At 47.0% G+C, this 22,927-nt stretch overlaps 2 protein-coding genes across 13 annotated transcripts in view; one reads left to right on the top strand and one right to left on the bottom strand.

Annotated features, from left to right (window-relative positions):
* Positions 1-13,818, top strand: part of EMP2 (epithelial membrane protein 2) — a 24,090-nt gene extending 10,272 nt beyond the window's left edge. For 5 of the 6 annotated variants that reach the window (XM_089540350.1, XM_089540349.1, XM_089540351.1 and 2 more), the window contains exons 2-5: positions 507-626; positions 1,324-1,414; positions 2,970-3,116; positions 3,799-7,065. In XM_089540350.1, the coding sequence (XP_089396476.1) occupies positions 549-626; positions 1,324-1,414; positions 2,970-3,116; positions 3,799-3,986 (504 nt within the window). In that variant the 5' untranslated portion in view covers positions 507-548 and the 3' untranslated portion in view covers positions 3,987-7,065. Of the gene's footprint in view, positions 1-506; positions 627-1,323; positions 1,415-2,969; positions 3,117-3,798; positions 7,066-11,806 lie in introns of those variants that run through there. The other variant, XM_089540354.1, reaches the window with a different exon arrangement.
* On the bottom strand, positions 6,700-22,927 carry ATF7IP2 (activating transcription factor 7 interacting protein 2). 7 transcript variants are annotated; one of them, XM_089540346.1, is made up of 14 exons: positions 22,882-22,927; positions 21,813-22,001; positions 19,732-19,841; positions 18,990-19,068; positions 18,448-18,891; positions 17,380-17,507; positions 15,698-15,832; positions 15,188-15,259; positions 13,812-13,954; positions 13,323-13,390; positions 12,223-12,281; positions 11,776-11,818; positions 11,083-11,156; positions 6,700-9,848 (listed from the first exon to the last, which is right to left on the bottom strand). In XM_089540346.1, the coding sequence occupies exons 4-14, from the start codon at positions 19,012-19,014 to the stop codon at positions 9,456-9,458; spliced, it is 1,584 nt and encodes a 527-aa protein (XP_089396472.1). In that variant the 5' UTR covers positions 19,015-19,068; positions 19,732-19,841; positions 21,813-22,001; positions 22,882-22,927; the 3' UTR covers positions 6,700-9,455. The 7 variants fall into 7 exon arrangements, with proteins under 7 accessions (XP_089396472.1, XP_089396465.1, XP_089396467.1 ...); XM_089540339.1 differs by having other exon boundaries at positions 11,776-11,821; positions 22,882-22,926; XM_089540341.1 differs by lacking the exons at positions 21,813-22,001; positions 22,882-22,927 and adding an exon at positions 21,781-21,800 and having other exon boundaries at positions 11,776-11,821.

The following is a 22,927-nucleotide window of genomic DNA, read 5'->3' as shown; positions in this document are numbered from 1 at the left end:
ATGTTAGCTGCAGTCAATAAATAAACGTTCCCTTTGACTATGCTGGTCAGGGATGATGGGATTCTGGTATTCTATGTTTATTGTTCCTGTTGTGCCACGATGCTCACCAACTTACTCAGACCTGCGCTTACCCTAATCTAGCTATTGCACAGGGTTGTTTTGGGGTAAAACTGAGCTGGAGAACAGCCCAGAAAAGGATGACATGAAGATATAATGAATCACAACTGATAGTTGAACAAGTGGATTAATGTGTTATGGATTGTGGTTTAAACGTCAAGTTGAAAAGGTTGTTAAAATGGGTTTAACCGGTTTTGCAAACTAGTTTAAAAGGCCAATTTGACTAATTTTAAAAAAGGAGAGAAATATGGATTGGGACAATATTGTGCAGAAATAATCCAGAAAATAATCCAAGATCTGATTTGGAAAAACCCTCCTATTCACTTGCATTAGCTGTATATCTTTCTTGCAGCACTCTGAACCCTTCTTCCCCTTTTGTTTCTGAACAGAAGTAACTTCTCCTAGAGGAACTCCATTTTTCCTGCGCAAGAATGCTGATCCTTTTGGCTTTTATCATCATCTTCCACATCACCTCTGCCGCCTTTCTCTTCATCTCTACCATCGACAGCGTAAGTTCAACCCATAAACCTGTGTGAGGTCTGTGTGTGTGTGCGCGCGCGTGCATCACAAAGTTAGGAAAAGATCCTTTTGGGGGAGGACTACAATCCCCAGAATCCCCTAGCCAACCCTTGGAGAAAGAAAGGTTGAGAACTATAGAATTAGGGTGCATGTATAGGTGCATCTAATGTAGTTTGACACCAGTTTAAGTGCTATGGAACCCCTGGGATTTGTAGTTTTGCAAAGGTCTTGAGCCTTCCATGTCTTACCAAACTACAAATCCCAGGATGTAGGACGGAGCCGTGGCAATCAAAGTGGCGTCAAAATTGCATTATTTCTTAGGTTGTAGATTGCACCCTAAGATGGTTTTGGGAGAGCTCTCTGCCTGGAATCCCAATTTTGGTGGAAAAGTGGGATATAAATCCCATAATAAAATAAAAATAAGCTGTTGATCCCATGCAGTTGAAGCCCTGGGGAAGGCTGCCCCTAAACATGGAGGTTCCACTCTTGTGGGAAGATAATGCAATCCGAAACAGCACATGGGACATTTTTATGGAGCGTTGTGTATTTCTGCATGGCAAGGGGTTGGAATAGCTGGCCCTCGGGGGTCCCTTCCAGCAATAAGATTCGCAGTGCATGCTTGTTGCAAGCCCCCCGCGCATGCGTCACGCCATCTTTCTGTGCGTTTTTCTTACGCTCCTTTTGCAGGCCTGGTGGGTTGGAGATGATCTGTATACAGACGTCTGGCATCGCTGCTTCAATGGAACAAACTGTACGACGCTCGATGACAGCTTTCCCGGTAAGTTGCATGCCAAATCTGCCCCACTTGCAGCGACAGTGGACCTCAAATTGCGCATGATGCGCATTGCTCCTCTCCACTCTTCTCCCTTTCGCCTAGGGAGGAAGGTAGATAGCATCCCTTCCAGGTTTCCTGAATTTGGAAGGACAGTTCCCATGAATCCTTTGCAGTCCCACTTTCTCAGTGGTTTTTAACATGTCCCAGTTTCTCTCTCCTTCTCCCACTTTCCCTCTTTATCCTCAGTTTATTTCAGGACGCATCCAGTTTACTCCAAGATGCATGATTGAAAAGTTCTAGATTTTATTGCAGGCCAGCTAAAATAAACTGACCTGGGGAGCTGAAATTAAAAGGTCCTGGGAGCAGACAGAAAAGAAAGAGAGATTTGGAGAGGGAAAAATGGAAAAATGAAATATTAGCACCCTCTACAGGTGGAAAAACGAGTCTTTTTGCACCACACAAATACAACAGTCATAGATTCCACTTTAACTGTCAGTGGCTAAATCCTACGAACTGCTGGGATTTATAGTTTAGGGATGGGCATTTAGGATTCTAGAACATAGGAAGACTTTGCAAAAAGGAGCTTCATTGTCAGGACTTTGCTAACTATTTGCCTGTACCTAATAGACCGGAAAGAGAACGCTCTGCAGACCTTCTCACTTTTGTGCATTCAAGCATCTTTCTTCCCTCCTGCTGCTTTTTCTTAGGGGGAAAAACAGTTTGAATTAAGTCCCTTTGGCTCCCAATTGTGTCAAAAGTTATCCTCCTCCAGCGCTGCCCAAGTTCCCTGCAGGAACAAGAGAAGGAAGGGAGGGTCCCTTCCTCGACCCAAATCCAAGGAGTTCCTCCATCCGGAAGTTGTATTTTAGGGAGGAAATGGTTTTCTGGGGAGTTGGCAAGAGACGGGCGGCCTTTTTGCATTGCACACAAAAGCTACCGGGGAGGTTGGTGGAAATGGCTGGCAGGATGCAGGTGGGCCTTGAGAAGGAAAAGCCAAGTGGAACATAAACCGTGGCAAAGGAAGCAGGCAGAGGGAGAACTTGTAGCACCCCTGAGACCAAAAGAAAGGACGAAGTTGGCAGCATGAGCTTTCGTAGGCTTGGGTCTTCTTCCTCGGATGCATGGAGCGTCCAGGAGAAAAGCAGGATCAACTTCTGGCAGATGTTGACCACAGAATTGCACTGGAGGACCTGAAGATTCCTAGAGAGGTGTCCTCTCCAATAAAAAGAATAGTATTCTTTTATATGTAGTTTTCCCACAGTCTTTTACCCCTGACCCCAGTGAATTTGGAGGGAACATTGTACTTTGCTACAGAGGCAGCAAGAAACCCTGTTAGTAAATTGTAAAGATGTGTAATGGGATACCAACAAGTGTTCCCTGGTTGGTGTCCTGTTGTGCATCAGTCACTTTGCCGGCTCCCCTCTGTACTAAATGCATATGAATATTACGGATTGCCCAATTCTAATCCACACAGGCATCAGTCCATTTAAGAAGACGTAAGTCCCTATAAGATTCCAGCCATCCTCACTATTGTTGATGATGATGATTATTCCTGCAGACTACCAGTCGATCCAGGCCATCCAGGCCACGATGATCCTGTCCACCATCCTCTGCTGCTTGGCCTTTTTCGTCTTCATCCTCCAGCTCTTCCGCCTAAAGCAAGGGGAGAGGTTTGTGCTGACCTCCATCCTGCAACTCCTCTCCTGTGAGTAGTTCCCTTTTTAAAGGAAATGAATACCTTACTTATTGGTCTAGAGCAGCGACCCCCAAACTCCAGATGTTTTAGGCTTCAGCTCCCAGGGGCCTCAGCTGTCTTGGCCAATGCTTCAGGATTCTGGGAGCCGAAGTCCAAGATCTGCTGCAGGGATAGCTACCCAAATATTTCTCAGGCTCCTCATCGTAAGCCCGTTTTTCCCACAGTGAAGGAAGACGCTCAGGGTCTCATTTTTAAAAAACCCTAAATGTCATGTTTTTACATAGAATATTTTTTGTGTGTGTGTTGGGGGAGCAATGCTATGGAGCCTTTGAAACCTGACACAGCTTAGGATGGAGATAAGGATCATGCAGCCCATGGAGTGCTGTTGGATTACAACTCCCAGCATCCTTGGTCAGCAGAGCCAATGCTATGGAAAGCTAGGAGCAGGGACTGGTTTCTGTGATGCCATTTGGGTTGGCAAACCCACTCTGGCTTTTATTTTGGGCATCCTAGGAGCCAAATCCAAGGGGCAGAAGCCTATCGCGGTAGTAGATCTCGAGTAGGTCTGTTAAAAGTTCAGACCACAATCCAGGACGGATGTATTGCCCTATCTATCCCTGGCGTAGGGCCTCAGCTGATCTTGTTTTGTGATGCGTTTTGTGAGGCTTTCCTTCTCTGGGTTTCTCCGCAGGCCTTTGTGTGATGATCGCCGCTTCCATCTACACCGACCGCCAGGAGGAGATCCACAAGGGCAACCATTACGACTTCTTCGAAGTGAAGGGCGGCCAGTACGGCTATTCCTACATCTTGGCATGGATCGCCTTTGCCTTCACTTTCCTCAGCGGGATCATGTACCTAATATTAAGGAAGCGCAAATAAGAACAGACGCAGGTAGTTAAAGAACAACACAACACGACACGACACACATATATGCAGTACTGGAATCCCAGTCACTCTTTTGTATATAGTCAGAAAGTGGTTTTGTAGGAGAAGTTATTGTTTTTATTCTGAAGCGTCCCCGTCTCCCCTGAGCCTCATCCTTGGAATGAAAGGAGGACTATTGGAATAACAAAATGGCGGGCAGATTGGACACATCCCACCCCTTTCCCCGCCTGGGAAAAAGAGCAACCCAGCAACCCAAAATAACCATGGGCAGAATGCACTACCCACATTTTTATGTCTTTTCCTCTTGTCCTGCAGCTTCCAAAGCGACTCTAGGCATTAACAAAATAGGGGAGAGGGGGGTTTGTGGATAACCCTTGAAATAATAAATTACAGGTGGCAGAGTGCAATATATGGAACTCAAGGATTATTAGGGAGGACCATTGCAACCCAAGGGGATTATCTGGGTTCTCTCTTTCGATTTAGGAGTGGAGAGCCTTAGTCCTTAGGTTCAAATGTGGCCCTCTTAGGGTTTCCTCCACTCTTTCCATGACCCCATAGACTCCTTGGAAGGGACCCCAAGGGTCATCTAACTGAAGCCACTTCTGCCATGCAGGGATCCGCCACCAAAGCACTCCTGAGAGATGCCCATCCAACCTCTGTTGAAAGACCTCCAAAGATGGAGAGCCCACCACCCTCCAAGGGAGTTCGCAGCTGGGGGAAATAGCTTTTCTTTAATTAGAAAAATCCCATAGTAAGCATAGGGCATACCTGGGTATGACTCAAGGGTAAGGCATGATGTGTGTAGGGCAACTCTCACCTGCAGCAGGTAGAAGTAAGTCCTTTGGGCAGGTAAAGGCAAGCTCAGCTCCGGAGGGTATGGGCTTCCTCTGTCAGGCAAACACTGCGTCCATTTGCATGACAAATCCAGCTCTTGCTGCTCTTGGCTGGGAAAGGTTTTGCTTTGGAAAAACAGAAACAGAGCAGAGACTCCAAAAGACCAGATTTTTAATTGAATTAGGAAATGAAAAGAACAAGCAAGCTCAACCACAGAATGCTTTTGCCTCTGAAGAGCTGCTGCCTCTTCCAAAATGCCAATTTCAGGCTGCTCAGTCTCACACTGAACACTGTTTGCGTATTAAGAATTTCCTAAAGAAATGTTAAATTTCCTAAATTCCTAATACACGAGAACAATGTTTCTTGGGCTGTTTGGTCCTGGCAATAGCCCCCAGCCCAGTCCCATGCGCTGCCATTGTATTTGTGACCACTGGCTACCATTTATGACCACTGGTTACCATTGCCCCCCCCCCCCCCCCTTTCCTAGAAACTAGCCAGGGACCAGCATTGGCCCCTATTTTGAGGTCAGTGCCTTAGGAAAACCAGTATTTTGTACACAGTCCAGTTGGTTTGCTGGTAGTTCTATTCCAGCTTTCCAATCTGGGCCTGGGAAAAAAATCTGTCCTAGAAACTGCATGGTGGGTTTTGCAAAATGAATGAAAGGAGGTTTGGGGCTTGTTAGAAATTCGGGTTGCATGTAAGGTTGCCAGGTTTGGTCCAAGAGGATAGTTCTCCCAACTGAGTTTTGTTGGCATCCTTAACTATACAAAATGGTGTCTTTCTAGAGGCAAGAATTTTGAAAAGACATCAGTGGTTGCTGTTAAGGCTGGAGTCCTAAACCACTTGCTGGGAACAGACCCTTGGCCTCAATGGGCCTTCCTTCTTAAGATCAGTATCTAGAGTTTGCTATGGTCATCTTGTCTGTTAAAAGAGCTTTTAGGTTTACTTTCAACCTGTGTGCAGCCCAGCTTCATTTGTATTTCAGTGAGGTGTTTTGAGGTCTGGAGGCAGGAGAACATGCCATTAGCAGAAGCCAAATAGTGGCTGCCTTCCTCTGCAGTCTTTTGAGGTCTGAAATGACAGGCCTTAATTTTTGTTTTTAAAGGACCCCTTAGTCAGAAACACAAAGCAGCAGACGCCTAATCCTGCAGATTACATTATAGAGAACTAGTGAAAGACTCACTGGGTCAGCCCAGCTCCAGTCTTGGGTTTAAAATGCACTGCAGAAATAATCCACCTTGAGTCTGCTTTAACTGCCCTGGCTCAGTGCTAGGGAATCCTGGGAGTTGTAGTTTATTGTGGCACCTGAGCTCTCCGACAGCAAAGTCTCACAAAACTACAGTTCCCAGAGTTATCTAGCATTGAGCCAGGGCTGTTAAAGCTGTCTTGAACTGGATTATTTCTGCAGTGTGTTTTGGACCTTGGTTCTCTCTAAGCCAGAAGCAATGGGACTCTGGTCTTTTCTCCCTCCTTGTTGCAACCTTCAACCTTCAACCAAGGGTTGGCTCTCAAGAAACGTTGGATTGCAACTCCCAGCATTCATCACTGGCCGGGGCTGTTGGTAGGGATGGAGGACTCCAATGCCTAAATTAAACAAAACAGCCTCCCGGGATTGTTTGGATGCTCCTGCATTAAAGAAGAGGGGCCTGAAGCAGCATGCCTTGGCCGTTTTGTTCCAATGCAAGCCCCCTTCCTTCCATAGATTCTTGACAGTCCCCCCACTTTCCTTGCTTCTGCCTGCCCCAATTCTTTCAAACCTACTTCGGTCATCTTGCAATCCTGCCCAGACCCCATTCTATGTCCAGCCCCAGACAGGCTCTTTAGAGACAAAGCACCGCTGATCCCCAGTTCCAAAGAATGAAAAATCATAGTCTGAATTTACAAAAATCCCCACATCTTTTATTTGTACATACATATATATTTACATACTTCCATTTGAGGCGCCCTTCATGAAAACAAGCAAATTGTAACAGAAACCAATAATCCTGCCAAATCTTACTTTAAACAAAATACAAGGAAACCATCAACCGGACAACCCTTTGTTTCCGCCTGGAAGAAGCGGACGTCGTCAGGACCTGCGCTTCCATCCCAAGAGAACAGCCAGACATCCTGGATTGCTTTTTTAAAGAGGACGATCTTTCTTTGAGGTTGCTCACTTTAACCCTACCGACCGTGCCTCTGTCCCTTTGTATTTTATATACCCATGGTGTATATGGAAATAAAAGTTACAAAAACATTGCCTTCGCCTTTTGGTTCTGGTCTTGGCAACGTCACAGAATCGTAAGAATCCATCCTTGGGTTAAATGGATCAGGTCCTGCAAGTGACCGCAGGAAGACCCCAACGCCACCACTGCAGACGGACAGCACTATGGGCCAATCAGAGGAGAGACGCCGCCGAGCTCGAAGGATACTCAGGCTAAGTGAAAACCCTGCCCCAGTTTGCGCACCAAGAGCCTCGCTAGACCTGTTGCAACCAGACATCACAGGATCCCAAAGAAGGGACCTCAAGGGTCACCCATCCCAACCGCCATGGCATTTGCCAGGATAAAGAAGCTAAGTGAATGCAGTCATGCTGGCCTCCACCTTTGCCTGGTTGCCTAAGTCACAGGAGAACTGGTCTGCAGGTTCTCACCTGGGAAATGACTGTTTCCATCTCTTCCTACCTGAGACATCTGCAAAGCCCTTCTCACAGGTCTTCTGATAGAAGATGACAGCCTCACACCGTAAGATTTTGGGGCTGCGAGGAAGGAGTCAGAAGAAGCTGGGAACGGACTCCTTCACACTGAAGAGCTCTCCCTCAGAAACCACCACTCAGGGTCCGACCGACTCAGAAAAGACATCACCCGCACCAAACGTAAACTAAATTTGTGGTGCACACCTTCAGTCTAAATTATGCCACAGACTTCTGGACTCTAGAATTTTGAATCCCCCCTTTTCTTTTTTTGTCTTAAAGAGTTTTGACGTAGTTGGGAAAGTAGGTAGGAGGACACAAGACCAGCTCTGCAACAGCAGAGAGGAAGAACTGGAAACTGCAGAAGAAGAACCGGAAATTTAACAAATGTACTGTTTTAAGTTTGTTGGTAGCTGCCTTGAGTCCCTATACTGGGAGAAAGACAGGAGCTAAGTAAGTAACAATACTAACAACAGCAACAACAACAAGAAAGGAACTGATGGGTTACACGTATGTGCCACCAAGAGAAGACTTAGCCCACTGCTGAGTGCCCCAAAAGCCTCCCCTTCTCACCCAACACCTGGCAGAACCCGCTATTTTTAACCGGTTAAGAGCAATCGTTTGTGAATAGTTCAGCAGCCCTTTTAACACCTTTATAGCACTTTAATTGCTGTGGCTCCATCCTATGGAATCCTGGGATTTGTGATTTTGTGAGGTACTACGAATTCTCCTACAGATGGCCAGATAGTCCTTCCCCAAACTACTATCCTCAGTATGCCATAGGATGTCAAAGCCACGGCAGTCAAAGTATCGAGTAGCCACAGACTGCAAGCCTGTGGTGAGGCAGCAGTGGAGGAAGAGGAAGAAGAGGCAGGAGGAAGGGGAAGCGGGAGGAAGAGGAGGAAACAGTGGAGGAGGAGGAAGATGAAGCGGTGGCAGAGGAGGTGGGAGAAAGAGGAGGAAGCAGCAGCAGGAAGTGAGAGGAGGAGGAAGTGGCAGTGGAGAAGGCAGGAGGAAGAAGAGGAGGAAGCAGCAGCAGAGGAGGAGGAAGAGGTGGGAGGAGGAGGAAGCAGCGGCGGCTGAGGAGGCACCTGCCTGCCGCCAGTGAAAGCTAAGAGGAGTGGAGTCCCATTGTCCCCAATGGTGGAGCGCACCATCACTGGTGACAATGAGACTTGAGCATCTGGATTTTGGTATCTGTGGAGGGGAGGATTGGAAACAGATCCCCTGTGGATACTGAGGGCGGACTGTATTCAGAAGGGAAAAGAAGAAAGGAAATTACCCCATTGGAGAGGCCAGTGAAGACATGGATGGAGAAGCCGGAGGAGGTCCAGATACAGGGCTGGGATGATGGCAGCATAAATCAATAAATAAAATCCCTAGGATGCCAGGCTTTTCAGGGCTGAGAAGGCAGGCTCAGTGTGTATGTGTGGGTCTCTTTTGGATCTTAGAAGCCAAAAAGGAAGCTTATGGACATTCAAGGAAGGCTCCCAGCATGCGAGATAGTGAGATTTTTAGCAGTCCAAAAAAGAAATCTAGGTGTAATTGGCTTCCATTCTACTGGCTTAGCATGGAAAAATACGACAGCCATGCCACCACCACAGAAGCAATGACTGTGGATAGCAGAAGGCTTTCAACATCTCACCTTGCCCCAGAGTTAGCTTTCCTGACAGCTTCTCTGTGCTAACACCCAAGGATTGCAACATCCAGAATCCACCAGCTGGTACAGAAGGAGTTACTAGTTTGCCCACGGTAACATTAAGGAGGTATCTGTAAAAGAAATAACGCTGGACCTTGCCCTTGTCCCAGCATACGGAAGAGCATCGGTTCTCACCCTTGGGTGATTCACAAGTCTCCAGCTAGTGTGGCAAGGGATTCTGGGAGCTGAAGTTCAAAAGATCTGGAGGGTCCACGGTTGGCAATTTGCAAAGAGGTGTCCCCCCCTCTGTCCACAGAAACTACAGAGTAAGAACGGATTTGATGTCGCTGAATGGTCCGTAGCGCCCATAAATGTCTTTGGCCCGCATGGCCAGGTAGCACCTGGAGGACTCTGGGAAGCTGCTCAAGGTGCAGGCCATGGGGAGCTTCTTGGCAAGGATCTGGTTGGTCTCCTGCCAGCTCCGGAATTGGCTGCCCTTGAGGAAGAGGAAGAGGTGGAAGCTCTCCAGGGGAGCGCAGCGGGGGTCAGCCTTCTGGACGTTCCACTTCAGGGCGATGCCTTTGGGGTTCTCGACCCGAACCACCGAAAGGTCCAGCTTTAGAGGCGGCAGTGTGTTCCGGAATGCAGCCACTGGCTCCTGGTGCAAGCGGCTTTTTGGGAGGGGAGGGAGGTGGGAAAGGTCGTCGTCAGCCTGAGGGGAAACCGAGGCAGATTTCAGCAAACCAGAAACGGAAAGGAAGCGACCCAAGGCCTTTGGGCTCAGGCGGGAAGTCCCACTGAGCTCAATAGGACCGGTCGTTGTTGTCGTATGCCTGGTTTTAACTTTATGACCACCCTACAATGGGGTTTTCTAAGCAAGGTTTGATCAGAGGAAGTTTGCCAGTGCCTTCCCCTGAGCCTGGGAGAGTAGGACTTGCCCAAAGCCACCCAGTGTGGTTTCTATGGCAGAGTGGGGATGCATACTCATGCCTCCCACAGTCCTAGGCCAACACTCAAACCACTACACCAAAACCCAGAAAGGATTTTAACAACTGAACATCCAGGCTGCTGCTTCTTGAACACCTGTCCTCTCCTTTCAAACTGTTAAGACTCAGCACTCAAAGAGGAGAGTTTTGTTCACAAGGTTGATGCACAAACCTTGCAAACCAGTGTTTTTCTACACACTGCTGTGCGTCTGGGAGCCATCAGGACAGTTAGTCAGGCCAAAAATTAATCACTGAATAGTGCTAGTGTTTATGCCATAAAGTACTAAACGATATTCCAACACGGTCCCCAAGTGGCTGGCAAGGGATCTTCGTTCTCCATCACTTGGACTACAACGGACAGGATTTACACCATGGTGACACTACCCTGGTTCAGTTTTACCTATGCAGCCCCTAATTTGCCCAGATGTAGCAGCACAGGAGAGAGACAGCATGCTGTAATGGTTTGAGTGTTGGAATATGACCAGGGTTCATAAAACAAACCCTTTTACAAATTTGTCTTAAGGTCTCGGAAATGACTTGAAGGCACCCAACAATGACAGTACAAGGACTTCTTGAGAAATGCAATGTTCTCTGCCTAAAAATGGGGCAGTTAGCTTTGCTCAGCACTGGGGCAGGCTTGATCTCAAGGGAAGTTACTTTTCTATTGCCAATGGCCTTGCAATTTTATTACTTGTGTTACTGCCCTTCCTCTAAAGTACTGGCTTCAGAGTAAGGACAGTCATGTGCAGGGACTGTTACGTTTGTGGCTGTTGAGTGCCTTCAAGTCATTTCTGACTTTTGATAAACCATTTAGGACTTGTGCAACATAGATCTCATGTCCATTTATTCCATTTTCATCTCAACTCCCCTCGTTGTGCAACTGTTTTGGGGTTGCCAGGTGGCTTCCTGGGCGCAACTAGCATTGCGTTTCTGCAAATAATCTTTTCCAAATCTAAATACCTGATTCGATGGCTGTAGTTCAGAGTCTGCGGCTGAATTGCTCGTCCTTGCAGCTCCCCTCTCTACATCATTTCCTATTGATATACTATAGGTTAGCATCACATTTTAAACACTGGCTCGCTTCTCCCATACAATATTTTTTACAATCCCCTCTTTGTTGGACTATCACTTTAGTATCACCCATTACCGCATCCACAAAAGCTCATCCTAAAGTGAAAACCAGGTAGTCCCTATTCTTTTTCTCCTCCTCCTTCCTCCTTTTAAACATTTTGTTAGAAATGGCTGCATTTTCTGTTGCCTTCTTCAAAAAGCAAGCATGAAACAGCAATGACATTTCACTATGCCAGCTGTTTAAACTCCTTCAGTTATACTTCGGAGTATTATTATTATTATTATTATTATTATTATTATTATTATGCTGCTCACTAGAAATTTGCTTTCTCTACTGTCAGGACCCTTTCCCCCTGGTTTTTGTTCTTTCCTGTCCCGGGCGCTGGGCATTTTGCACCATCATCTCCTTCATTTACATCCCACCTTTCCCCCGTGACTGAGATTCAAGGTGGCTTACGAACTAACAGGACTGCAATATAATTAAAACATGCAAAAAGTCAACATTAAAATGCAAGAGTAAGGCAAACCAGTACAAATAATAATAAATTAACAGGTTTTTAAGCTGTTCTGACATTCTTTTACCTGTGTCCGGATTGCTTTTTTCATCTGTCAGGTCAATTATCAGCTGCTGAAATTAGAAGAGACTGTAAATAAAACTGGGACTTATCTCCCCGTTTTCAGAGCTGACCAACCGAAGTCTCACAAGGCGGAGGACCTGGAGGCCTCTGCTCCTGGCAGTTCATTGCGTGTTCCTTGGGATTTCCCATTCCCCGAGACAATAAATATTGTCACCTGGAACTCAGTCTTCCATTTTTCTTACTACCTCACCAAGCATCATTCTCTTTCCTAATGAGTGACGTCTCTTCATGACACGTCCAAAGTACAACAACCTCAGTTTAGTTGTCTATTTTATTCCACCCATAAAAATGCAAGCCTTCCCAAGCATTTATAATTCAGACTCTTTCATAATGCAACTGGGGAAAAGGATTTGAAGACAGGCCTAGACAAGCAAGATATCTGGAATCTGACCTTGGAGGTGGATGGAGTTGCAGCATCTGCGTTTGCAGCCCTCTCCTCCTGATGAACAGCTGAGGAAATGTGACAGAAGCATCATTTTTAAATTCTTAACATTCACTTGGTAAGTGATAAAGGCATTCAGCGACAGATTCAGAAGGGAAGCAGGCAACTAGCTAATACAGACGACAGGCACAGCAAGGGACAGGGTCCCACCCACAGCACTGACACAAAACGAGAGCGAGGAGAGTAAGAAGAGAGTACATTCAGGCTTCCATTCTGACCAACAGCCCATTTCTTTCCAAATAAGCATCGGGAGAAAGGGAGCAGAGGCTTTCATCCAAGCAAATGCAGCCGACTCAGAAGCAGCCTTGCTTTTCAGATCAGGAGGTAGTAACTCTGATTTTTTTTGCTCAGCAGAGGTTTTTGGCGACAACCTTTAAGTCCTCATGCATGACCTAGGAATGATGTGCAGCAGGGCTGTAGGAACATTGGAAACTGCCTTACACTACGGCTGTCGATGCGGGCTGGCAGTAGCTCTGCAATGTCTCAAGCAGGATCTATGCACAAACTCAAGCCCTCATCCATAGGTTCTGCAGTCAGTTTTGTAGGCTCACTGGAAGTGTTAGCCGTGTAGACAATGGGTCCCACCTGGTCCAATATTGCCAGCTCCGCAGGAGAGGGTGGGCATTGTGTGGGCCCCCAGATGTTGCTTGACAACAACTCCCATCATGGGTTGATGGGAACCACTGTCCAACACAGTATCTGGAAAGCCAGCCTCTGCTCATCCCTGCTTCAAGACATACTGGTCCAGTTCTACTCGACTGCCTGTTCAGCACCACATGGATGGATGGGGATATATATATATATTCTAGCCAAGTATTAGCAGCTTCAACATGCATTGTGTCCCCAGAAGGAAGAAAAGGAAGAGTATCTGCTACTAGCCTGCTCACCCCAGTGCATTTAGGTCTCCTCCAGTTATGCACTTGTGTTATTAGAGAGGGAGAGAAAAAGAGAGACAAAGGGAAAGAGAGCAGCAGTTTTAATGATCTTGTTCTGTTAAAATCTGCTTTTAAAAAATAAATTCAGAAAATGCCCATTTTATTTCTTTGTACCTGGAGGATTCACAGCTGCCACACCGGGATTTTTGTTCATTTCATTCAGGACAATGACGCCATTAGTTCTGGTAACAAAACACATCAGCATCAAGACACATAAAGCAGCCGCATCCCTCCCTGTTTAAGATATTCAAGTCGTATTTATAGACACCCATAAATTCATTTTACGCCGTGACTGTCACTGCCACATTCCTAAATTACCCCTCACTTGTACAGAATATCCATCAAGCAAGTCACAAAAAGCTAGCAGTGAAAAACTCAGGAACAGAGGATGATATTGTTAGATATAGAACTGTCAAAGTTTGGCTTTTAGCTCCCAGAAGCCCTTGCTGTCAGCATGGCCAATGCTCAAGGATTCTGGGAGCTCAAGTCCATCAACATGCAGAGAGCTAAAAATGGAGAGCCGCTTGGGAGGGATAGTCTCATGGAAATATAACACACGCATGGAAACATGGCCACCGTTGACCAGGCTGTCGTTGCTCCTACCTCTCCTTGGTGGTTTCCGGAGGCATCTTCCTGGGATCTGAAGGCCCCTTTTCTGACGGCCTCAATCCACTGCTCTCTTCGCCAGGATGAATCGCAGGGCAGTTTAAGATTTTATTTTGTGAAGTGACCCCTGGGAGGTTGGCCTGGAGGCAGGGAAAAGAAAAGGAATTCTCTGCCCATTTGTCTGTAGGAACATGTCAGCATCCTTCTGGATGCGAAGCCCTTGCAGCGGAACAGGAGGCTCTCGGTGAAGATTTGTGTGGAACAAGATGGACTCTAAACCCAGCTGCTAGTCCCAACCAGACTGGACCCACTGAAGCGACGGAATTTACACCAGGGTTAGGTTACCATCCAGCAACTGACTGAAAGGGTTCATTGACACAAGCAATTAAATGTGGTCCAAGGGAGGGAAAGGAGGCCCTCCAGATGTTGCCAGACTGCAGGTCCTAGCATCCCCAGGTGACAACGTTTGGAGGGCCACCCGATTCCCCCTGCTAATAAAGGCCAGTACTTCCCATGCCTTGGAAATAACCTGGGAGACCTAGAAAACTGACCCGGGAGCATTCAAACCTCTGCTCAGCCATGGAAACTCAGAGGGGAGCCTTTGCTCACTCTCTCGGCCTCAGAAGAAGGCAATGGCAAACCTCCTCTGAAGAAGGAAACCCTATTTTTTAAGAGCTAGAGGCATGTCATAGTTTCAGTGTTAGACCAGGGTTCAAATCCACCTTATTCACAGAAACCCACTGGGAGACATTGGCAAGTTACCTCCCAAGAGAAAGTTGATGCCAAGCCTCCTCTAAAGAAATTCTTGTCAAGAGACCCCCAGAAGGTCACCATAATTCAGAATCAACTTGAAGGCACATAGCAACAACGTTAAACCAGAGAATGGACACTTCTTTTTTTTTTTGGGGGGGGGGGGGTTAAGCATCCCAATCTGCCAGCAGCACAAGTCCCATGGCCATATTGTCCAGGGGACTGTGGGAGATGGGAATCTAAAAAAGGCAACCTTTCCAGTGTGTTATGTGTGTAAATAAAACATGCCTAAGTAAGCCTAACCTCATAGGTCTGTTATGCATTGCGATAAAAGTTTCCATGCGTGTGTGTGCCTTCAGGTCGCTTGTCAATGTATGGCGACCCCATGAATTTCATAGTGTTTTCTCAGGCAAGGAATACTCCAAGGTGGTTTTGCCAGTTCTTTCCTCTGAAATATAGCCCCCAGCATGTGGGATTCGTTGGCAGTCTCCCATCCAATGCCTAACCAGGGCTGACCCTGCTCAGCTTCCAAGACCAGTCAGGCCCCCAATCTGGGCACTTAACTGCATTTGTCTGCAATAGTATTATGATTTATATGGTGCCAGAAAGATGCCAAGACTTACTTTGGAGGATAGCTCTTTCTTCTGTAACATTATCACCCCGTTAATACGTCTGTTGAGGCGAGATATATCTTTCTGCCAAGAGAAAAATATAAACAATGTACATTGGGCTACAGAAGGGCTTCTCAGCCATGGAGGCCACATTCAGAACTGCACTAAAGCATCACCAGATACCCGCCTAAGGATTTCAAACTAGTAAGAGCACACTGGCTGCTTATCTACCAGCTCTTTGCTGCTCCAGAGATTGCCAGTGAACCCTTAGCCTGGACCTCCAACCACAGGGGAGAATTATGTGTCTCTCCAGAGGCTGTCATTGGCAACTCCCAGCATTCCTCCCTAGGGCCTGATGGGAGTTGCAGTCCAGCATCATGGTAGAGGCTGTATGGTTTCTCGCTCCTTCAGTTTAAGCCATAGTAAGAGCCTGCTTTCTTGTATGCACAGGCAAGGGTTCGACAACAGAGCCGCATGTGATGCTTTCAAAGCAACACTGCCTGCCACACAAATGTGCCCTACCTGAATTTTGATGGATGCTTCATTATGCTTCTTCTGGAAGCACTGCGTGTGGTTGATCCGCTCGTGCAAATGCTGGAGCTGGTGGTCCCAGGTCCTCATTGAAGCAGCCATATTCTCCTGAATAAAACCCTTCATCTGCAAGAAGGAGACACACGTACATACTTTAAATCAAGAAAACGCACATCTCACACATGAGACTGTATGTGGCAGCAAAAAGTTTTAAAAACCCCTCTTCTAAGCAAATTCACTAGCTTGAAGCACTCTGCTTTTCACAGTAAAACTACCTCTTTGTTGTTCCGTTTGCTTCCCAGATTCATTCTGTATCATTCAGGATTATAGCACTGACTCTTCCGCTCATAGAGCTGTGTGATATAAAGACCAAAAAGGAGGCTCTTGGTCCTTTAAGAGGAGCAGATTTATTATAGTGTGGGTTACAATCTCCTTTGTGGACAGTAATCCAGAAAAGCTCACAATAAAATAATTCTGTTCTTAAAGGGACCACAAGTCTGCTTCTAAACATTTTTTAAAATACGTACCAACATGCTATCCATTGAAAAACTATGATACGACCCCAAATTGCTCCCCTTTTATTGAAATGCATGTGATACCATCCCACCTGCTCCTTGCCCCAAACCAAGACTCTGCCTGAATTAGATGCACAAAAAGGACAAGTTCCATGAAAATTGTGCTGTCCTTGCGGATGCACTCAAGGGCTACAGGAGAGAGCCTTGCTTCCCGATGAGGCTGGAGGTTATGAGAATAGTCACTGAGAAGTATCTGAAGAGATGCCATGCAGAAAATGGAGCAAGTCTGTTGGCTGCTGCTCCGAAGACTAAAATGGGAACCAGGGGATTCAAATGACAAGAAAAGAGATTAAACCTTAAACATCGGGAAGAACCTCTTGACTGTAAGAGATGCCTGACACTAGAAGATGCTGCCTCGGAGGGTGCTGGGATCTCCCTGTCTAGAGTCTTTAAAGGGCACCTCTGTCTTCCACACCAGAGTAAACCAATTCCCAGCCAACGCATTCACAAAGGACCAGAAAGGAGATTAAATGCCGAAAAAGCCTTCCCGACAGGAAGAGCAGTTTGCTAGTGTGACGGTGCTCCAGAGAGTGGAGGTTTTTAAGCAGAGGATGGGTGGCTATCTCTCAGGGGTGCTTTATGGCTGGATGCCTGCAGTAGCACAGGGCTGGAGAAGGGACCCCTGCCCACTCTATGATGCTGTGAAATGATGTGGAAAAATGTTCCAACCACACTGGTTAGAAGTCCAAGGTGCTCAGTGCACAGCTGTCACCAGAACTGGACAACCACTGGCTTATAGCAAAGGTCACCCCCCCCCCCAAGAAACATCCCTCCCTCGCATCCTCTTTGCAGAGGAACGTAACTGCGGCATTCGGCATTACCTGTAGACTCTCCCAGCCCCAGGAGGGCTTGAGGCAAGCTATCAAGACAAAAAAAGGAGGCGTTACGCAAAACCGAAGGGAACAACTCCAACAACAGCCATTTCCAATCAGCTGAGAAGCAAGCCGAGAAGAACTGGAGAACCCAAGCCGCCCCCACAGCGAACAGCCTTCTGCAATTTGGTTTCAGTGCAGCCACCAAGAGAACGCATGTGCCAGCAGCGCCACTGGACCTCATGGCACAACCACTGCCTGCTATCTGCCAGACAAAGCAGCTTACCTTCCCCATCCCAGTCTGCTTTTGATGTGAGCTTCTCCAGCAACCCTCTCCGGCTTCCTCTGCTTTTCTCTTGCGTTTGCAAAAGGCGCCTTTGGAGTCTTCTGATGTTCTCTTCCTCTGAGGATTGTCTTGGGCAAAAGAGGAAAGATATTGGCAGAGTGAGCCAGGAGGGCAGCCCCAGCACCTTGCAAGGCCTTGTGCTGAACCCGGTCAGTACTGAAATAAAGACTCCTTTCCAGGTTTTAAGGAGCCCGGCATGTACAGCAGGATTTTAAAAGGCGAGGGAGGAATAAAGGAATAAGAAGTCAACTCCTTGCCAGCAAGGACTGGGCCTCAATCGAATTGCCAGTGCCAACCAGAGAAACCTGAACAAACACAGTTGTGGCTGTTGTTGTGAGCCTTGAAGTTGTTTCCGACCTATGGCGACCCTATGGCCAACTTATCAAGCGTTTTCTTGGCAAGGTTTGTTCTGGGGAGGTTTGCCATTGCCTTTCCCTGAGGCTGAGAGCATGGGACTTGCCCAAGGTCAGTGAACAAACACAGTATATACCGCTAATTCGGTATTATTATATGATCCAAGACCTTTCCAATGTGGGGTAGTGGTTTGTGTGCTGGACTATGACTCGAGACCAGGGTTCAAATTCCAGCTCAGCCATGGAAGCCCACAGGGCAACCTTGGGCAAGTCACACACTCTCAGCCTCAGAGGATGGCAATGGCAAACCCTCCTCTGAAGATACTTGCCACGAAAACCCCACAATAGGTTCGCCTTGGGGTTGCCATAAGTTGGAAATGGCTTGAAGGTACCCAACAACAAATATGGCCCAAGGAGGGGGTGCATGACAATGTCTGATGCTTCCAATTTTAAAAGTAACATCACCCACTGAATAACATTTTCTCACTCTTAATCCCCTGTGGAAATGTGCCCCAAATGTCTAAGCAGCTTAGAGGCCAATGCATAAGGAACGGTACTGGAAAATGGAGGCATGCGTAGGTATGTTAGATGCGGTCCTCAAAGTCCTTTAAATATGTTTGTTCCTTCCAAAATAGTCTCCCAAACCCATGTTTACCTGGCACGAATGCAGTAGTATTTTTCTCATGAAAGCGAAAGTTGGTACTCTCCTGTTCCAAAACCATCCCTCCGGTGTTCCTCCCGGTGCTTGAGGAAGGGGTGTCTCCTGCCGGAGGGGAACCGGAACGCCGTGCCTCTGAAGCGTCCAAGGTGCAGCCGATGGGCTTTGCATCCAGGTGTACCTCCACTGGTTTGCACAGCGAGGAACTGGGTTCATTTTCATACCAGCTGTACAGTATGTCCTGCAAAGCGCTGGAGTTCAGGAACTGGTTGACATCGGCGTTCTTAAGATCTTTATCCTGACTGGAGGCACTGCTTGGCGCTATTTCTGCTCGTTCCTTCACTTTGTTCAACATTTTCATCTGCCTGCGGCTGCTCGGAGTCATGGTTTTTCGGGCGCGCATGGGCTTCCTGACGTCTGTGCCTCCGTTCATTTTGACACCTTAAAGATACAAAACAGCACCTCAAGGTTATAAGCAAACAATGTCCTGCCCCTTTCTAATATCATGATTTAAGGAACAAATCAAAGAGTACATTTACCAGAGTTGCTACTTTGAGCTAGCATTGGATCCTTTTACCAAAGCTCCAGTTCTGATTGCTACTGTTTTGGTTTCTGAGCCTAAAAAGAAGAACAGTGCTTGGATTAGGATTAAAACTTGTCTTTTTAAAAGTCATTCTAAGAGTCACTAAGCTGATAAATAACAGAAATAATAATGATGATGATGGTATGCTGCCCTTTTCTCAAAACTGGGATTCAAGGCAATTACTCTGATGTTATGGACTGCTGGTCTTGTTTAATTTAGTATACACACACACATATATGTATGTTTGTACACAGTTGTCCCTCCACATTTGCGGCTTTGACTTTGGTGGATTTGCTTCTTTGTGAATTTGATTAATATGTTCTCTAGGAACCTCTAGGTCCTCCTTCATGACTCTATGACCAGCTTTCATCAGGTGTTGCAATGGAGGACCTACAGACTCCTAGAGAGAGCACTTTCTAGGCATTTGTAGGCCCTCCAGCACAACTCTATGGTCAACCTCTGATAGATGTTGATGGCAGAGTCGGTGCTGGAGAACCGAGAGATTCCTAGAGAGCACTTTTCAGGCATCTGTAGGGTCTCCAGCGCCATTCTATGGTCAATCTCTGGTAGACGTTGACCAGAGAGTTGCACTGGAGCACCTTGAGATTCCTAGAGACGTATATATGCGGTGGCGGCAGCGGATAGAGAAAAGTGGCGTCTGTGAGGGAGAGTAGCCGCATAGTATCTCATAGAGGTACCTTGAGGTTGCCTAGAAAAAGGCAATGTCCATCCTTTGGAGCGTTTCCCACCGATCTTGGAGGCGTCCAGGAGCAAGGCTCTGCTTTTGGACAGGATCCCTCCACACTCCCTTTAAAAAAGCAAACAAATACTTGCATTATCGTTACAGATTGTGGAATTACAAACTGGTGGAAGTAAGACTTTAAACACTGTGGGGTTCTTTATGCTGGAACTTCTTAATCTATATTCACTGGTTTTTCACTATTGAATTGCTACTAAGGCGTGAGGAAGTTAAGTCTAATGAGGCGGGAAATACAGAATACACAACAAAGAGAAAAATATACATACTGGAGTAATAAAAGGGTAATATTGATCACAAGAGAACAATTATGATCTTCATTGTTATTATTATTATTATATTTATGTATATCTTGCACCTTTCTCAAAACTGGGAGCCAGAGAGGCTTGCAAGGACAACCGAAAACACAGAGAAGTGTGACGTTAAACCAGAATTGAACTATTACAGCATTAAACCAGATTGTGTATGAAAGAATGAAATACAGTTAAAAGAGATAAAAGCGTTTCAGACCCATTTAAAAGAATACAAGGCTATTGGGAAGTTAATGGCAAACTAGGAGGAAGCGGAAACTATGGCAGAGGTTTGATAGAGAAACTACCCTTTTGCTGTTGCTGTTTAAAAGCCGAGGAAAGGAGATCATGTCTGTCTTTCTGTGGCTGCTTTTTGGAACAAACACTAGAGGGAAAGGGGAAAGCAATAGCAAATGCTTCCAGAGGCTTCGGGATGTTTGGGTCTTTTACCTGAATGCTGGCCAGGTCCAAAGGCTGGAGGCAAAGTGCCTCCAAAAGGAAAGCGCTTGCTTTCTCAGCCTTGGAAAGCACTGGAGACAGAGAGGAGAAAGAAATGGCATTCCTCCCCCGGATTGCCAGCCTTGATTCTCTGCCATCAAGGCCATGCCTCACCTTCCTGGCAGAGAGCCCCAAATCCAAAAGCGCAAGGCAGAAATAAGAGTCCCGTTTCACAGGCTTCAACTTCTCAGGGTCAATGCCAGGGAATCCTGGGGACTGTAGTCCTAAGGGAGATTGAGCCTTCCCTGTCAGAGAGAGATCTAGTGCCACAAGGAACTGCACTTCCCAGGATTCCCTAGCACTGAGCCAGGGCAGCTGAAGCAGCCTCAAAGTGGGTTATTATCCCTGCAGTGCCTTTGGGGCTGTGCTTAGGTTACATTGCCAGCTGCGTTGGCCTCTCATTGGGGGCAGAAGAAGGGCATAAATGGCATAATAATAACAACAGTAGAGACCTAAGTAATTACATTGGCCTGACATTAGGGTCAAAAGCAGGCTGCAAATGGAATTAAGAAGTAGATCGGTTGGCCTCCCTTTCAGGGCAAAAGAAGGGTCTAAATGCAATAATAATAACAATAATAATAATAATAATAATGGAGTAGATATACATAGAAAGCAGGCATGGGGCGAACCACAACTCCCAGCATCCCCCATCCTGAAGGGCCAATGGAGTGTGTCAATCAGAGGGGGATTCTGAGAGCTGCCCCTGAGGCATTCCAGCACCAGAACCCTCAGCATCCCCTGTTCTGAAGGAACAATGGAGTGTGTGCTCATCTGAGGGGGGTTCTGGCAGCTGAACTCCCAGCATCCCCCAGCCTTAAGGTACAATCCTAGCTGAGGGGGATTCTGGGAGTTGTAATTGGGTCACTTCAAGTATTACAACTCCCAGCATTCTTTAGTTTGAAGGAATGATGGAGTGTGTTTATCTGAGGGGGGTTATGAGAGCTGCGAGTGAGGCATTCCAGCACCACAACTCCCATCATCCCCTATCCTGAAGGAACAATGGCGTGTGCTTGTCTGAGGGGGGTTCTGGGAGCTGAAAGGGGGGCACTTCAGCTATTACAACTCCCAGCATCCCCCATCCTGAAGGACCCCTGGGGGTGTCTATGTGCGTGGGGGGATTCTGGGCTTTGTAGCTGCTCAGCCATTCTGGCTGGACGCGGGGGATTCTGGGAGCTGCAGTGCTTCAGTGTAAAAAGCGCCACCTTCTCTCTCCGCTCTGAGGCCTCCGACTCACCTGGCTCCCTTCTGCGCACGCGCGGCCGAGGAGAGGGAGGGGGGCCCTGGGAGCCCCTGGAACGTTCGCAGAGCCAACGTTCCAAAACCGTTGGAGGCGCCGGTTGGGGGCGGGAAGCACAGAGCCAGCAGCAGCACTCTCGCCGTTCAAATGCGAGAAGACAGGAGGAGCACTGCGCACGCGCCAAACCTCAGCACGGGTTGGGCGGGAGAGAGAGAGAGAGAGAGAGAGAGAGAGAGAGAGAGAGATAAATACAAAGGCGGGAATTGGAAGCTTCGTCTGTCACTCATCAGAGAGAGCCCGCCCTTGACTCTCCTGCCTCGCCGCCATTGGCTGAGCTGAGAGAAACCTCCCAGACCAATCTGCCTCCCCTCCAGCTACCTTTTTTTTTGTCAAAAAGGTCGCCAACCAATCAGAAGCGAGTTTTTCCTTTCTCCCGCCCTTCCCTCCAGCAACTCTATTTCACCTTAGAGGAAAGCGAAACAGGGGCCGCTTCGGCCAATCACAGCCGCTTTTCAGGGATTGGGGGCGTGGCTTCACAAACGCGCCTTCTCTGAGGCGATAATTTATGAGGGGAAACTCGCTTGAGTGTAACGTGTGAGTGCACAAAAGATGCGTGTCACAGGATTTTCTTTCCCTCAGGGGACGACAGAGGTTATAATATAAAACCCATTTTCTCTGTCAGGTTTTTCAGTTTTCTCACACTTGTCCCCAACTCCATTGAATTTGTAAAACAACGCATCATCACACAAGGCTTGGAAAAGTCGCTTTTCCCTCAGATGAATGCTGCTGAGGCAGTGAGGCCTTTGCTTCCCCAGAGACCACAAAAGCGCTTTCCTGTTGTGTATCAAACCTTTCAGGCCGTGTGTATAAAGTATAGAATAACAACAACAACAACAACAACTATAATAATAATATGCTAAAACTTTATTTTTACCCCTCCTCTCCATTCAGGACTGAGGCGGTTCAGAGTAAAATCCATACAATAGAACAATAATCCCAATTATTCCCGCCTTCTCTCCCCTAAAATATCAATTAAACATAGTTAAATATTAAAAATGACACATACAATTAAAATACTCAAACGGGGTCACAGGGCTTCCTCCTCATAGGAG

The sequence above is a fragment of the Sceloporus occidentalis genome, unplaced genomic scaffold (genome assembly GCF_023333645.1).
Source record: "Sceloporus occidentalis isolate IW3139 unplaced genomic scaffold, rSceOcc1.0.p SCAF_10, whole genome shotgun sequence".
Taxonomy (NCBI): domain Eukaryota; kingdom Metazoa; phylum Chordata; class Lepidosauria; order Squamata; family Phrynosomatidae; genus Sceloporus; species Sceloporus occidentalis.
Note: the sequence above shows the minus strand (reverse complement) of the source record. Positions and strands in the feature narration are given on the sequence as shown.